This window comes from Epargyreus clarus, unplaced genomic scaffold (genome assembly GCF_041222505.1).
Source record: "Epargyreus clarus isolate Ecla_fem2 unplaced genomic scaffold, WU_Ecla_fem_2.2 ptg000002l, whole genome shotgun sequence".
Classification (NCBI taxonomy): Eukaryota; Metazoa; Arthropoda; class Insecta; order Lepidoptera; family Hesperiidae; genus Epargyreus; species Epargyreus clarus.
This window is the reverse complement of record NW_027332210.1, coordinates 3,519,752-3,536,042: the sequence shown is the minus strand read 5'-3', so window position 1 is coordinate 3,536,042 and position 16,291 is coordinate 3,519,752. Positions and strand designations below refer to the sequence as shown.

General features: G+C 39.6%; 1 protein-coding gene across 1 annotated transcript in view; it reads left to right on the top strand.

Annotated features, from left to right (window-relative positions):
* The window catches only part of Meltrin (disintegrin and metalloproteinase domain-containing protein meltrin), a 123,033-nt gene that overhangs the window by 93,249 nt on the left and 13,493 nt on the right, over positions 1-16,291 (top strand). The window contains exons 6-14 of the mRNA XM_073078127.1: positions 941-1,111; positions 1,611-1,780; positions 2,334-2,636; positions 4,207-4,387; positions 12,327-12,467; positions 13,194-13,312; positions 14,529-14,695; positions 15,253-15,350; positions 15,811-15,925. Of these exons, the coding sequence (XP_072934228.1) occupies positions 941-1,111; positions 1,611-1,780; positions 2,334-2,636; positions 4,207-4,387; positions 12,327-12,467; positions 13,194-13,312; positions 14,529-14,695; positions 15,253-15,350; positions 15,811-15,925 (1,465 nt within the window). The remainder of the gene's footprint in view (positions 1-940; positions 1,112-1,610; positions 1,781-2,333; positions 2,637-4,206; positions 4,388-12,326; positions 12,468-13,193; positions 13,313-14,528; positions 14,696-15,252; positions 15,351-15,810; positions 15,926-16,291) is intronic.

Below are 16,291 nucleotides of genomic sequence, written 5' to 3'. Positions count from 1 at the left end.
TCGTTCAATTTGTGACTCGTTCAGTTTGAATATGGATGGGGTCAGATGTACATTCGTCAATCGTTCACTTGTGAAGGAGATCTTCCTTGTTCGACTGTGTAGGCGAAGTAGTGTATGCTTTTTTAAGCATTACCGTCATTACTATGTTCTTTGTAAACGTGACAACGTCTTATAATTAGATGGAGCCGGCTGCACGCACCAAAAAACATGACTCATGCGGCGTTACCTCGCTCTGAGGCGTTCCATTTAAGGCTTGTAGTGCAAGCGAGATCGCGGAACGAGCGACAAAAAGGCACAATCGGCCTCCGCGTATTTACCATACAATCCTTCTCTACATCCATACATAATATCTATCAAACAAATAAAATTAAAATTTTCTTTTGAAAAATGCAATTCATCCTATATTATTAGTCTGAGAATTCATCAGTATTTTCTTATGACGTTGTCACGTTCAACTATCGTCAGTAAACCGACTTTACAGACAACCGATAACCGATTTTTATCTAGTTCGTAGGGTACGTTTCAATTCAGTTCTCAGGAATCTAGTCAGTTATCAGGTACGTCATCTGTGGCTCACACCAGGCTTTCGGAATTGCTACTCTGAGGACTAAATTGGAACGACTCGCATAAGTATCTTACCACACTCTTGAAGGCGGAACAAAGTAACGTTTCACACTGCTGTTATTAAACAAAAAGAAAGAGGAGACAGAAATATACCTAAGAGATTAAAAAAGAATATATCAAAGTCTCCTAATCCACATTTGGCGGGACTGGTGGTCTATGACCTAAACGCTGCTCATTCTGAGAGGACAGGAATCAACCAGTAGGATAAACGTTTGTGGGATAAAACTGTAGTAATAAACAAAGTTAAACAGTAGGATAAAACTAACCTTACCTAACCTAACTTCCATGACGGTTATAATAAATCTCTCCTCTCCAGTACAAACGCGACACAGAAGACACGGAGGTCCGCGGCCCGTACAACGCGAAGAAGCTGTCCCGTTACGTGGAGCTGGTACTAGTGGCCGACAACGGGGAGTTCCGCGCGAACGGCGAGAGTATCGAGACCGTGCATCGGCAGTTGAAGGACGTCGCTAATATTATTAACTCGGTGAGTATCTACAGTAAACCTTGACAGTAACAAGCAAAAGGTTGCAAAAAGAACGTAGCTGGTGCTAGTTGCTGACAAAAAGCAGTAGGTACTGGCTTAGCATCGACACTGTGCACCGGCAGTTGAAGGACGTCGCTAATATCATTAACTCGGTAAATATTTTTTTAATGTACGCAACTAACGCCATCTATGTGAACTAGAATGGAACTAGAACTTGTTTTTGAGTATATTTATTTATATTTCAATTACAAATAAAAATGTATTGAATTTGCCACTCATTACAAACAAGTTGAGAAATAATGAGGAAATTTATAATATTGCTGCCTCCCTAAAATGCTGATAAAATCTGACAATTATTTTCAGTTATATTAAGGGGGCTTTAAGATCCTCCCCTTATTACACCCATGGGTGTTTAATAGTCCGTGTAATCAGCTTTAAAAATGTTATATGTATAAAGGTTTTTTTTAATATAACGTTATGTATGTATTTTTCCTTCTAGGTATACGCCCCTCTGAATATCTTCATAGCACTTGTGGGCGTGGTCGTGTGGAGCGAAGGAGACGAAATAAGTCTAGGAGAGGACGGCGATAAAACTTTGAATAACTTCTTGCACTATCGAAGAACGAGACTCTTACACGACATACCCAATGACAACGCGCATTTGTTAACGTAAGTTCTTTTATTAATCAAAGTTTCCTCTCAATATGTTTCCACGTTCGATGCTCTCCTGGACAGTGCAACTGAATGCGATCTGTTTGCGGACAAATGGACGATGATTGTGTCAGAAAGCCTGCGAAAATGTGAAATGAATACGTGTTGTATGACTTTTATATTTAGTTTAATCCTTATTACTAATTAGTGTAAATGGAAAATAATATACCGTTCTAATTAAATAAATAAATAATAATAAATGAGAAGGATTGCCCAATTGAATAATCCATCATGTATACAAAGATTCGTATTTAACGTATTGGGGTTTATGTATGTCTACAGACATAGACCGTCTCAGACACACGCCGTGCCAGACATAACATTCTCCTAAACAATGTTTATTGATTTATTAATATGACACGTAACCCAGCTGCATGGACACGGGCTGTGCCTGTCAAAATATTGTATATAAAAATATGATTTTGTCTGTCACGGCCCGTGCCTGACACGTGCAATATCTGTATGTAGATATAAAGGGGCCCATAATTAAAATTTTACGTATTTTTTCCAGTCGCCAAAGCTTCAAGGACGGCGTGGTCGGCAAGGCGCTAAAGGGCCCGATATGCACCTACCAGTTCTCGGGGGGTGTGGCGACTAACCACTCGGAGGTCATCGGGCTGGTGGCGACCACCATCGCCCACGAGATGGGCCACAACTTCGGCATGGAGCACGATACCGCGGAGGACTGTGAATGTCCGGACGAGAAGTGTATAATGAGTCCGTCCAGTACGTCCGTCACGCCCACGCACTGGTCCTCGTGTAGTTTGAGATCGTTGGCGCTCGCGTTCGAGAAGGGAATGGATTATTGTTTGCGGTGAGTTCGTGTATTCATTTATTTATTAATTCATTCACTCACTCATTCGTTCATTTATACACACGTGTATGTGCACACACACATATAATACGTGGTCAAAATATGAGGGCGCTTGGGTCTCTACTTTAGAATCGTGCATGACACGGTGGTCTTCGAGCAGCTTGCAATAATTAACACATTTAAAAAGGGAATTTACGATTATTTGCGGTGAGTTCTTGTATTGAGACTACGAACAAAATATAAGGTTACTTGGGTCATAACGTCGATATGGAGCACGATACCGCGGACGACTGTGAATGTCCGGACGAGAAGTGTATAATGAGTCCGTCCAGTACGTCCGTCACGCCCACGCACCGGTCCTCGTATAGTTTGAGATCGTTGGCGCTCACGTTCGAGAAGGGAATGGACTATTGTTTGCGGTGAGTTCGTGTATTCATTCATTTTTTATTTATTTATTTATTCATTCATTTATACATACACACGCGTACGCACACATACACAAAAACGCACACACATGCACGCAAGCATACATACATATAGTTTGTTTAGTGTCGTTATGTCGTCGAGTAGCTAGCCCTCGTTAGCACTTACGTTTGAAAAGGAAATTTATCATTATTTGCGGTGAGTTCATATATTGATATATTGAGCCTGAGGGCAAAATATAAAATTACTTTGGTCACAACTTCGGCATGGAGCACGATACGGCGAACGATTGTGAATGTCCGGATGAGAAGTGTATAATGAGTCCATCCAGTACATTCTTCATGCCCACGCACTAGTCCTCGTCTAGTTTGAGACCGTTTGCGCTCGCGTTCGAGACGGGAGTGGATTATTGTTTGCGGTGAGTTCGTGTAGGCATGCATACGTACGTACTCACGTACACACACACACACACATACTTACATACATACATACGTACGTACGATTTGTTTATTGTCGTTATGTGGTCGAGGGGCTAGCCATTGTTAACATCAGTGTTTGAAAAAGGAAGTTGATTATTATTTGCAGTAAGTTTACGTAATTAGTCTTTTATAATGATATTTTTGGGGCGGATTTGGTACGTTAATTGTTAAAACAAATGAGGCGCATCTAGTACTAACATCGTATCTTGTAAGATTTGTAATATCGTGTAGATCTAATTATGAGATCGCTTGGGCTATGAAAGGACATTTTATAACCGTTCATGTATTTGATTGAACACGATTTTGTAGCTCTTTGCTTCGTTTTGTAGCAGTTTAAGTACGTCTTCAATTAGCCTGACCTTAGTCGTCAAATTTCAATTACAAAATGATAACTCAGAATTAAAATGAAATAAGAGTAACTTTAACTTGAGATTCTACCATAGACAGAACAGAATGATAGTGATGTGTGTAACATAGTATAGTGCCAATTGGTATTTTCTCAGTATAGTATCTTCTCAGTAGAGGTCGCGTTCCGATCCGGTAGTAGTTTAAGAAAATATTTGTAACTGACAATTTGTAAGTGCCGTCGTTGGCCTATACAAAATAAATATATTTCATTTCATTTCATTTCATTTAATACTAATCAAATTTTATTTTTTCAATTTCAGAAACAAACCGAAACGCCTGTTCGATTCGCCGACGTGCGGCAACGGGTTCGTGGAGCCCGGCGAGCAGTGCGACTGCGGCCTGGCGGCGGGCGCTTCGCCCTGCGCCGCGTGCTGCCAGCCCGACACCTGCACGCTGCGAGCCAACGCCACGTGCGCTGTGGGAGAGTGCTGCGATCACACGGTATGTATTATTATTTACTAGCTGAACCGGCAAACGTTGTGTTGCCATATAAAAAAAATGTTAGGGGTGAAGAACCTTTATCACTTAGGAGTATGAAACATAGTTAGATTAGTCCCGGGTTAGATCCCCGGCCAGACAAAACTTCGCCCTGCGCCGCGTGCTGTCACCCCGACACCTGCATGCTGAGGACCAACGCCACGTGCGCTGTGGGAGAGTGCTGCGATCACACGGTTAGTCATTCAATCATTCGGTCGCTTTTTCGTTCATTATATAAGACGATCTGCGTGGCGGAGCGGTCACCATGCCGGTCTGACGCGCAGAGAGTCCCGGGTTCGCCGGCCAGACAGATTTCTAAATGATGAATTTAAATTTCTGTTTTTGGGTCTGGGTGTTTGTGTATTTGTCTCTGTGTGTGTCCATAGCACACACGATACAGGGAATCCTAGTGTGGGGCTGTGAGTGTAGAAAGCGTTAAAGCGTTACTCATTTATTCATTTTCATTTCATGCAGTCATTTATTCACTTTTTCGATCATTAATTTATACATTTTCATGTAATGCAGTCTTTCATTCAATTTTCGTTCATTCACTTATACATTTTCATGTCATGCAGTCATTCATTCACTTTTTCGTTCATACATTTTTTCCATTCATTTATACATATTTCTGTGTATTCGTACATTGTTTTGTTCGTTTATTCATCACTCATTAATTCCATGAATGAATCTTTTTTTAAAACTTACTTTTTGTATGTCCAAAAAAAGAACTGTTTTTTTTTATCTTTTCTCGGAGGTTATGTGTAGAACCTTATTAAAGACCTCATAAGTTATTTAGCGTTTTATTTTTTTACAAATATTACATTATTATATATTAGTTTTATAATACCTCTAATGTTGCCGGATATCGTGAAAAACCATTTCCATCTCTACATGTTCACTACATTTTACCCGCATACCTCGGATAGATTTTTTTTTAACTTTTAGTTGTGTTATATTTTTCACTCTTTCCAGTAATTCCCTTATTATCCTATATATAAATGTGGTCGAGGGGCTAGCCATTGTTAACATCAGTGTTTGAAAAAGGAAGTTGATTATTATTTGCAGTAAGTTTACGTAATTAGTCTTTTATAATGATATTTTTGGGGCGGATTTGGTACGTTAATTGTTAAAACAAATGAGGCGCATCTAGTACTAACATCGTATCTTGTAAGATTTGTAATATCGTGTAGATCTAATTATGAGATCGCTTGGGCTATGAAAGGACATTTTATAACCGTTCATGTATTTGATTGAACACGATTTTGTAGCTCTTTGCTTCGTTTTGTAGCAGTTTAAGTACGTCTTCAATTAGCCTGACCTTAGTCGTCAAATTTCAATTACAAAATGATAACTCAGAATTAAAATGAAATAAGAGTAACTTTAACTTGAGATTCTACCATAGACAGAACAGAACAGAACTTTTTCTGAGGGTAGGTGTCAAACTTCAAACAGCTGTTATTTTTCCTTCCAATATTTAATTCTATTTAATTTGGTTAAAATAATCATAAATATTTTCTAAAGTGTTACTCTGATAAATTATTAGGATAAAGACATTTTGGCATAATAAATGTCTTATTTGGTTAATTACTAAAATAGTAATACCTGCACCATCCCTCAGCATCACCACCACAATTTGTGTATATCACATTTATCACTTTTGCAATTCACTCACTTGACTTGCACAATTCCAACATTACAATGGCAAATGTCACAGAATTGGAATTAAACTGGAACAGAAGAATGGCAGATTTTGAAGACCGGCTTAAAGCTGCTACTACTCCAACTAATCCAACAGTGGTGCAACTTGCACAGGATTTCCAAGCATTTAAGGACCTTGTTGGAAACATGCTGAGTATGCTCCGTCAGCAGGTCATGGACTGCACCAGAGTAGTGGATGCTATGGACATGAGGCAGCGTCAGAAAGTGTTGCTTGTCAAAGGCATTCCTGAAGACCAAGAGCTGGATGTCCAATGTGAAGTGTTGAAAATTTTCCGTGACAAACTAGGCCTTCCTCATATCTCAGAAGCCTCTCTAAAGCGGTGTCATCGGCTGGGAGTTCCGGGTGGTGACCGTGTTCGTGCCGTCCTGGTGCATTTCCGGGACCATCACTTAAAATCTGAAGTGTGGAAAGCCAAGAGTAAGCTCAAAGGAACCAATTTCACCATGTCAGAATTTTTAACCCGCATAAGACATTCGATTCATACAAGGGCTCGGAAGCATTTTGGCATTAGGAATGTTTGGTCGCTTGATGGCACAATCCATATTAAAGTTCCTGGCGGTGGTCGGGAGAGGATTGCCACGGATGAAGAACTGCATTCACTCATTTCCAAGTTTCCATCGACTGACACTTCTCCGACTTCAGAATTGAGGTCTGGGGGTTCTGGGAGTGAAAAAGCAGGCTGTCGGGCCCCCCTGCAGACTTCAAATCGCGTCCAGGATGCCCGGCGTAAATTGCCTCTTGCCGGGATGTCAGGAGATGACCTCAAGCGCAGTAGACGTGCGGCCCCTAAGAAGTGAGTTTGTATCTCGTAGCATGTAAACAACTTTCCTTTAATTTTTTGTTTTACTCACCTGTTTACCCACTCCGTGGGTGTACTTTAATATTTGCAACTCCTTTTACCGTCATGTTTGTCATATTTTTATTTTTTTTGCACTTAAAGTTCAAAATAGTAATATTATAATTCCAAGTCAAAGTAATTGTCAAAGTCAGAAATACAGAACAGCATGTCCTTTATATGACATCTGCCAAACGTCACTGCTGTCAGTGCTGTCACCTGTCCTGTCCTATGAATTGGACTTCACGTTCCGTTTTAGTTTCTGTTCTTTTTTTTTTTATCATATGGAACTATAAAATTTGTTTTATTTTTACATAATTCTATTATACTTTTATAATATTATGTTCCTTTTTTAACTATTGTTACCTTGTAATACTATTAATTTGATAATTAAGTATATCTACTTAATTAATCCAAAACTTCCGTTCGCTATACTACTGTCATAGACAATGTTATTATTTATTGCAATTTTTATCTTAGCTTATTTTGTGGCACAGCCTATTATACATGTTTTTTTTTAACCTTTTTATTGTCTATGACTGTATTTATTACATGTTTTTTATTTGTATTTGTCATTTTTTATGTTATTTATTTGAAATGTAATTTAACTTCAAAGTTAAGTAATTTAAATTCCCAGTCATGTGATGTAAACAGTCAACTGTGGGTTTGGTGTTGGTTTACAGTATTTTTATATTTATAATTTGTTTTACTTAATTTAGGCTATAATTTTTTAGCTTTTTTTTTTTTTTTTTTTTTTTTAAATTGTTCAGTTTTTTGTTTGTTTTGGTTTAATTCTATAATTTTATATAATTATATAATATAATATTGTATCTATTGCTTTATATTATTATGTCAGGAGTTGATGAAAGCGATGAAGATAACTATCAGTCATTTAGTGATTCTTTGGACACTTTTGACACATGTTCTAGTTCTTCGGACGTTAGCTTAAACTGTAATTTAACTAGAGTATTTTCTTCTCAACACAACTATTTAAACGTATGTCACATAAATGCGCAGAGTATTCCGAGTCATTATTCCGAACTTGAGGCTACTTTCAACGTTAATAATTTACATGCCATTTTGATTTCGGAAACCTGGCTACAACCTTCCTTACACTCATCCACATATTCACTTCCGGGCTTTATGCTGATTCGCAACGACCGCACAGGGAAAAGGGGTGGCGGTGTAGCGATTTACTTAAGATCTTCCTTTAAGTACAAACTTATCGCGTCTTCGCCGTCTTGTTACACTGCTTCCCCGGAGTATCTGTTTATAGAACTGGATGTCATGGGCACTAAGGCGATTCTGGGTGTAGTTTACTGTCCTCCATCCGTCGAATTATCTGACACTCTGGAGTCAGTTTTAGAGACCCTGGGATCTGAGTACACACACTGCTTAATAATGGGAGACTTTAATACTGACATGTCTAAGTGCACTCCTCGTTCCCTAAAACTCAAATCCTTAATCGAGTCAGTTAATTTCTCAACACTTGCCTTATCAGCTACTCATCATAATATCAACACTGATGACTCATGGATTGACCTTATCATCGTCGCGTCTCCGGAGTGCATTGTGACTTATGGTCAACTTTCTGCCCCTGGCTTTTCCAGACATGATCTTGTCTACACATCCTATAAAATTAAGTCTCCCAAACAAATCCCCGCTGTATTGCAGTTGCGTAATTTCGCAAGAATGGATGTGGGCAAACTTAAGAGAGATGCCTCGTTAATCAATTTTTCTCCTTTAACTGATGCGTCAACGGTGGATGATAAAGTCCTTTTTCTTAACAATGCCATTCTTTCTCTTTACGACGCTCACGCTCCGTTGCATGAGGTGAAATTGAGGCGTCCCCCTGCTCCCTGGTTCAATAATGACATTCGTATTGCAATGGCCAGACGGGATCGTGCTTTTCGCAAATATAAGAAGGAGCGCACTGAAACAAATTGGGCTGCATTTAAAGCTGTGCGTAATCGATGCAATCAGATGGTACGAATAGCTAAACGCCGATATATCCATTCCAATATTTCTCTCTCGTCAGCCGCTGATATGTGGAAATTTCTGAGGTCACTCGGTGTGGGAAAGCCACCTTCTTTGGATTGTTGTTCCTCTCTTTCCTTGGATGACTTGAATCGTCATTTTACTTCCACTTCTATCGTGAACAATACAATCCGTTCCCATACCATAGCTTCCATTGCTTCAATGCAATCTTCTTGTGTCCCTACCTTTGAGTTCTCTTCTATTAATCAGGAAGAGGTTAAAAAGGTTGTACTGAGTATCCAATCCAAGGCTGTAGGATGCGATGAAGTGAGTAGGACTATGATTTCCAATGTCATTGATAGCTTTCTTCCAGCAATTACTCATGTCATTAATTTTTCCTTGTCCTCCGGTCAGTATCCCTCTATCTGGAAGAAAGCCTTTGTACGACCACTTCCCAAAGTATCCCATCCTGCGCTCCCTAACCATTTTCGGCCTATATCTATTCTCCCGTTCCTTTCTAAAATTCTGGAAGCCTGTGTACATAAGCAAGTCTCCATTCATATATCGAAATATAACCTGCTGAGTGTATATCAGTCTGGGTTCCGCTCCGGTCACAGCACCTCCACCGCTTTAGTCAGAGTGTGTGACGACGTCAGACAGGGGATGGACGATCGTAAACTGACGGTGATGGCGCTTGTTGACTTTTCTAACGCTTTTAACACAGTCGACCACGATATTCTCCTAGCTATTCTTACTCACTTACAGTTCTCGCCCTCTGCCCTGAATTGGTTCTCTTCATATCTTCGGGGGCGCCAGCAGTCCATCCGTATGGGTAATGCCTCCTCGGACTGGGCTTATTTAGATGCTGGCGTCCCTCAAGGCGGTATTCTCTCTCCTTTATTATTTTCTCTATTTATTGACTCCATCACTTCTTTCATCAACTGTTCGTATCATCTGTATGCGGATGATTTACAACTGTATGCTCAAGCCGATATTGACAATCTCCACAGTGCAATAGGTAAAATAAACACTAATTTGAGTGCTCTCCGAAGTTGGTCTATGCGCTATGGGGTATCAGTCAACCCTGCCAAATGTCAAGCTATCATCATAGGAAGCTCTAGACTGTTGGCTAGGGTTGACCGGAATTCTTTACCAGCAATAATTCATGACGGCACGCAAATTCCAATTTCGGAGTCGGTGAAGAATCTTGGACTCTACATTGACAGCTCTTTAGGATGGAGTACTCAAATTACAGAAGTGTCTCGTAAGGTCAATGTTACCTTGCGATCGTTATATCGCCTAAAGCACTTCCTTCCCGTGAAGACCAAAGTAATGCTTGTGAACACCCTTATTTTGCCTATCATCGATTATGCAGATGTGTGCTACCCAGATCTGACCGAAGCCCTTCTCAATAAACTAGAACGCCTTCTCAACAATTCTATCAGGTTCATATTTGGCCTTCGTAAATATGACCACATTTCGGAGTTTCGCAGCCAACTCAAGTGGCTTTCTATTCGTCAGAGGCGTAATTCTAGGATTCTCTTTATGTTTTACTCTATCTTGAATGATACAAATACTCCTCCTTATCTGAAGGATCACTTCCAGTATAGGTTTTTAACGCATGATAAAACGCTTCGGTCGTCTAATAATTTAAGAGCCGATGTTCCTCTGCATTCTAGCGGTTTTTTTCATTTCTCATTTTCTGTTCAGGCAGTACTGCTTTGGAACGCCTTGCCCGTGCATATCCGTAAAGCCCTCAGTAAAGCTGTGTTCAAAAAGCTTGTCCGAGAGCATTATTTAAATTCCTCTTCGAACTCGTAATCTCCTGTCGTTACTATTTATGTGTATTTATTTAATTATATATATAATAAATTTGGTTTATATAATTTAGTTTATTTTTATGTATTTATATATAGGTATATATACATATATATATTTTATAATATATACTTATTAAATCATTTTAATATGTATTTTTTCTTACTTCTAATACATATTTATAATATCTGCTGTTTTCACTATTGTTTGTCGTTTTTTTTTTTTTTTTATTTTCTTGCTTTGTAACACCTGCTGCAAATTCTCTACATCCACCCAGGGTTGACTGGTAGAGAATGCCATCAGGCATTATGTTTGCCCTTTTGCACATTTTTTAGAGGTGATGCAATAAATTTTAAATAAATAAATAAATAAATAAATATAAAATTCTCGTGTCACAATGTTAGTTACCGTACTCCTCCGAAACGGCTTTACCGATTTTCACCAAGTTTTATATGCATATTCTGAGAATCGGCTACTATCTATTTTTCATACCCCTAAGTGATCCCCTATCATTGTTCACCCTTAACATTTTTTTATTTATATGGGGCAACACAACGTTTGCCGGGTCACCTAGTTATTATATAAAAACTAGTGGTGCCCGCGGCTTCGCCCGCATTTTAAAGAAATAATATGACGTACATAAAACGGAAAATTTGTACCTGCATATTGGAATGACTGTGGAGCCATCTGTCGATAATTGGCCTTGCCAACTCCCAAACCCTCGTAGGCTCTTGGACAACAACTTTGCTAAAGATCATCAATTGATCAAATGCATAGTTTCCGATTCTATAACTATAATCGTCACAATTTATTAGGCCCATTTTGACACATGCCATCGCTAGGCTCTAAGCATGTGATATACAAATCGATAAACAAAGAAACCGATTTTTACGACAAATCGATTACAACCCCGAATCGTATTGTATAGCTTAATAAATATTTAGTAAACAGAATATTTATTAAATATTTTTCTTAATCATCTAAATATTTTATAAAAAAGGAGAAAAGAAAATAAATTCTGGTGTAATTTAAAAATTTAATCATATTTAGAAGATTAAATAAAGCATCGCTCATAAACTGTATTTTTTCGTTTTATCATTCATTAATAAACAAAGTCTTGATTATTTTATTGTTGTTATGATGAAAAAGGGATAAATAATGAATTATTGGTAATTCTAAGATTCGATTATTGGAAAGTTAACCGATTATGGTTTCTTACGAATGGTGTGAAGCTCTAGTCGTCACGTGGTCGTAAACTCCCCACTAAAAAGTTAGTTAAAAACATTAATGATATTAGCATGACATGTGTCAAAATGGGCCTATTAAATTGTGACGACTATACTTACGAATTAAAAAATAATTAAAAAAACCTTTTCCCACGGACTAAATTGGTAATCTAAACCATTCTCAAGTCCCCTTGAACACACACAACAAATTTCATGAAAATCAGTCCAGTCCTTTAGGAGGAGTTCAATGACATACACACGCACATAAAAACATATATATAAAGATAAATAATAATTAAATAGTAACGTAAGCGTATGTATTCTCAGACGTGTCGGCCGAAGCCCGCCGGCTCGCTGTGTCGGGCCGCGGACCGCGAGTGCGACCTGCCCGAGTACTGCTCGGGCCACGCGGAGTACTGCCCCAGCGACGTGCACAAGATGGACGCCACGCCCTGCGGCACCGGACAGGTGATTAGTTAATCTCAATATATATAACTCAAAGGTGACTGACTGACATAACGATCTATCAACGCACAGCCCAAACCACTGGACGGATCGGGCTGAAATTCGGGCTGAAATTTGAAATTATGACGTAGGCATCCGCTGAGAAAGGATTTTGATCAATTCTACCCCCGAGGGGGTAATACTGAAAATAGGGGATGAAAATATTACTTCGTAACGCGAGCGAAGCCGCTGGCAGAAGCCCATTTGTTTAATATAGGAGTAGTAAACGAGCATGCAGTCCACATCTGATGGTAAATGGCCCCCCCATGAACCCTATATAAGATAAGATTCTTGCCTGAAGTTGGCACTGTGGGCCACCTTGTCACGCTCTTCAAAATGGAACACGACAGCGATTAACACTGCTGTTATTAGGCACAAGTAGGTCTAACCACAAAGAGTTGCCCACCTTCAAATTATTAGGCTTTTCATATACAAGAGCTTGTTTATTTATTTATTTATTTATTTATCTATTCATTTAGTCAATTAGTACAGATCACTCCAATTACACTAATGAACAATGATAGATAAAAATTACAAGTTGACTCGTTATTAATAAACAATCCTTCGAATGTTTTGCCTATCAAAGATCTAAATTTGATAATGACATGCAAAAAAAAAATAATTTTCAATATTTCTGTAGTAAGAAATTCTTTATAAAATTCCTTTTTAAACCTATTATTTGTCCCCCAGGCGTATTGTGTCCGAGGCGCTTGTCGCTCCCACTCGGACCAGTGCCGCTTGCTGTGGGGCTCCACGGGAGAGAGCTCGGACCAGCGCTGCTACACCAGCACCAACGTCAAGGGAAACAAGTGAGTACACACACCCCACTGTCCTCATCGAAAACATTTTTCTTTTTATAATTTCCAGCGAAATCAGGCTGTCTATCGAAAAAGATTGAAGGCAATACACAATACACAACACAAAACAAAATCGACACGAGTTATGGGAGCTGGGCATCGAGGATAGAATCGAAATAGTCTGTTTCGCGAACGAATTAATATGTTTATTTAAATTTTACACAACTTGTAACTAAAAATATATGATATGATAGGTAGAGTCACTTTCCGCGATGGAGGTGAACTATTCCCTTGGCGGACGGCCGTTGACCGTTCCGCGAAGACACGATGCAGGGTAAACACCGTGTATGGCTGGCGCGATGCAGCCTTAACGTGTAGGGCTGTCACTTACACGTAACTCACTTTCGGCTGTTTTCTAAAAAAAAAAAAACAAAAGCCAAACGTACTGACACTGTACAGAGTTAATCGTTTTTTTATTGTCATAGGTGATGGAAATGACTGAGAAAAAATAACCCAGGATAGAATGACAATTTCTTATTAAAGAAATCTACCGCGCGCGTCGTTGAAAGTCGTAACACGACGTCCTGTCGCAACACGATGCGGCGTTATTTGCTTCTAGGCGTCATTAAAGATTTTAAGATTGTTAAATTGTGTGTAGTTATTAATTTTTTAACACGCTCTTCCCCTCCTCAGCGAAAGTAAGCAAAACCCTTATGAGGTGAGGGAAGAAGAGTTTTGCCTACTTTTACGTAAACATTGTAAAAAAAACGGAACTGAAAAATAAATGTAAACCCTTCGCTCTGATGTCATTAAAAAAAATCAACAATATCCCTCCCTTTGGATATTAGTTAATGCTTGAATCACATACGTCTTAGTTAGTTATTTACCCCTTCTTGATTACTAACACCCGCAAACTCGTAAAACAATGATTACCTTCGAAGGAGCACGAATTTATAATGAAATACCCTCATCTATAAAAAATGTGAATTCATTTGACGTATTCAAGATGAATCTATACCAATACCTAATAATGTAGTGCTATCCATTTTTAATTAACATTTAACATTTTTAACAAGTATAACTTAACGAATACGTCAGGTGTATAGAATCTTTTGATAAAGCGCGACGACGAAATGATTGTATTACCTTACTATGTTCTCATGTACTCGTAAGTGACAACTGTCTTTATGAGAATAAATTTCTTTAAACCTAACTCCGTCTCCCTCAGGAACGGCAACTGCGGCTACATACGCGGCGAGCGCGAGCCTCAGTTCGTGCGGTGCGCCGCTGCCGATGCGGCCTGCGGGCTGCTACAGTGTAGACACCTCAACGAGCAGCTCGAGTTCGGCATGGAGTCCGTCGCGCTGCTCTCCGCGCTCTTCATCAACAACAACGGTATCCCACTTCCCCTGTATCTCCTCTCACCCTCACTTTGACCTTCACCCTCTTGTCCCCTTTTCACTCCTCTCCTGTCCCCCCCGCACCCCCCTCCTGTACCCTTCTCACCCCCCTCCTGTACCCTTCTCACCCCCCACCTGTATCCTTCTCAGCCCCTCCTGTTACGATTTCACGCTCCACTTGTCCCCATCTTATTCTCTCCTCATGCCCCCTGCATTCTCTCTCTCACCCCATCCTTCGACCTCTCATCCCTTTCCTGTCCACTCACATCCCCCCTGCCCCCTCCTTTCTCCCTTTCACCCACCTTGCAATCCCCTTCTCACCCCCTCCTGCGATCTCATCCCCCTCCTGTCCCCTCACACCCTACTCCTGCCCCCTCTCACCCTCTCTCCTGTCCCCCTCATGTTTGTTTGTTTGTTATTGTTTTGCTAGTATTTCAAATGGACTTTCGGAAAATAGTCATTTTGTCTATACCGTGGTTGACGAATACCTTAAATCTTATTGATTTGCATAAATAGTAATATATTCTTATTATTATTATCATTTTCCCACAGGAACTATAATTCCGTGTCGGACAGCAATAGTCGACCTTGGATTGAGCGATGTGGATCCCGGTTTGGTTCCCGACGGTGCAAAGTGCGGTGAGAACAAGGTAAGGATATCTAACTATCTAATATAAATCTCTGCGATACTAACACGATCATAAATAATGTCGCCTTGGGGTTTTGAGAAAACTTTAATAGAGTGATTCAGAATTGTGTGGCACCATCAGAATTCTGAAGTAAAGTCAATTATCAGAAGGTCATTCTAAAGTCATAACTTGTCTGGTATTCGAAATGAATATGAATAAGTTTAGTACTGCGGGGTTACTACCATCTCTTAACACAATATTATTTTAATCATACTTTTACTTTTTTTGCGGGAAATTTAACTTTTTAAACAAAATATGACAATTTCAGTTGGTTTTATAGAATGGATAAGATAGACGGAATATTTTACTGTTTTAAGGAGGAAATAAAACTTTCCTGAACTATGATGGTTTTTAAAAGATGGTGGTAGGCCTCCTGATTTTGTTGTAACATTCAATTATATAATAGTAAAATCTTTTGCAGATGTGTTTGAAACAGAAATGCGTATCGGTAGAGTCAGTGAGAGCGGCAGTGGAGAAAGAGAAGTCGTCTGTCTGTCCGTCTGACTGCTCCGGCCACGGCGTGTGCAACTCTAAAGGTGAGATTGAAAAATATATATATTTAACTAGCTTTTACCCGCGGTATCACTCGCTCGGTCAGAGGTTTTTAGCTATCCCTTGGGAATGACTTTTTCAGGATCCTATGTGCTATTATGTATACAGCAGTGTTTGAAGGTGGTAGAACCCTTTGTGGTTCGACTCCGGCGGCACCACCATCACACCTATTTGTACCTAATGACAGCAGTGTTAGGCGCTGCTGTGTTCCGGTTTGAAGGGTGTGGTAAGGGAGACAGACAATTCCGAGGCGTTTCAGCTTAATCCTCAGGGGTAGCAGCGCATCTGTGGCTGACTTCTGGTAGGGATATCCAATCCTATCTGGGGTTGATTACAGATGTACATGGGCT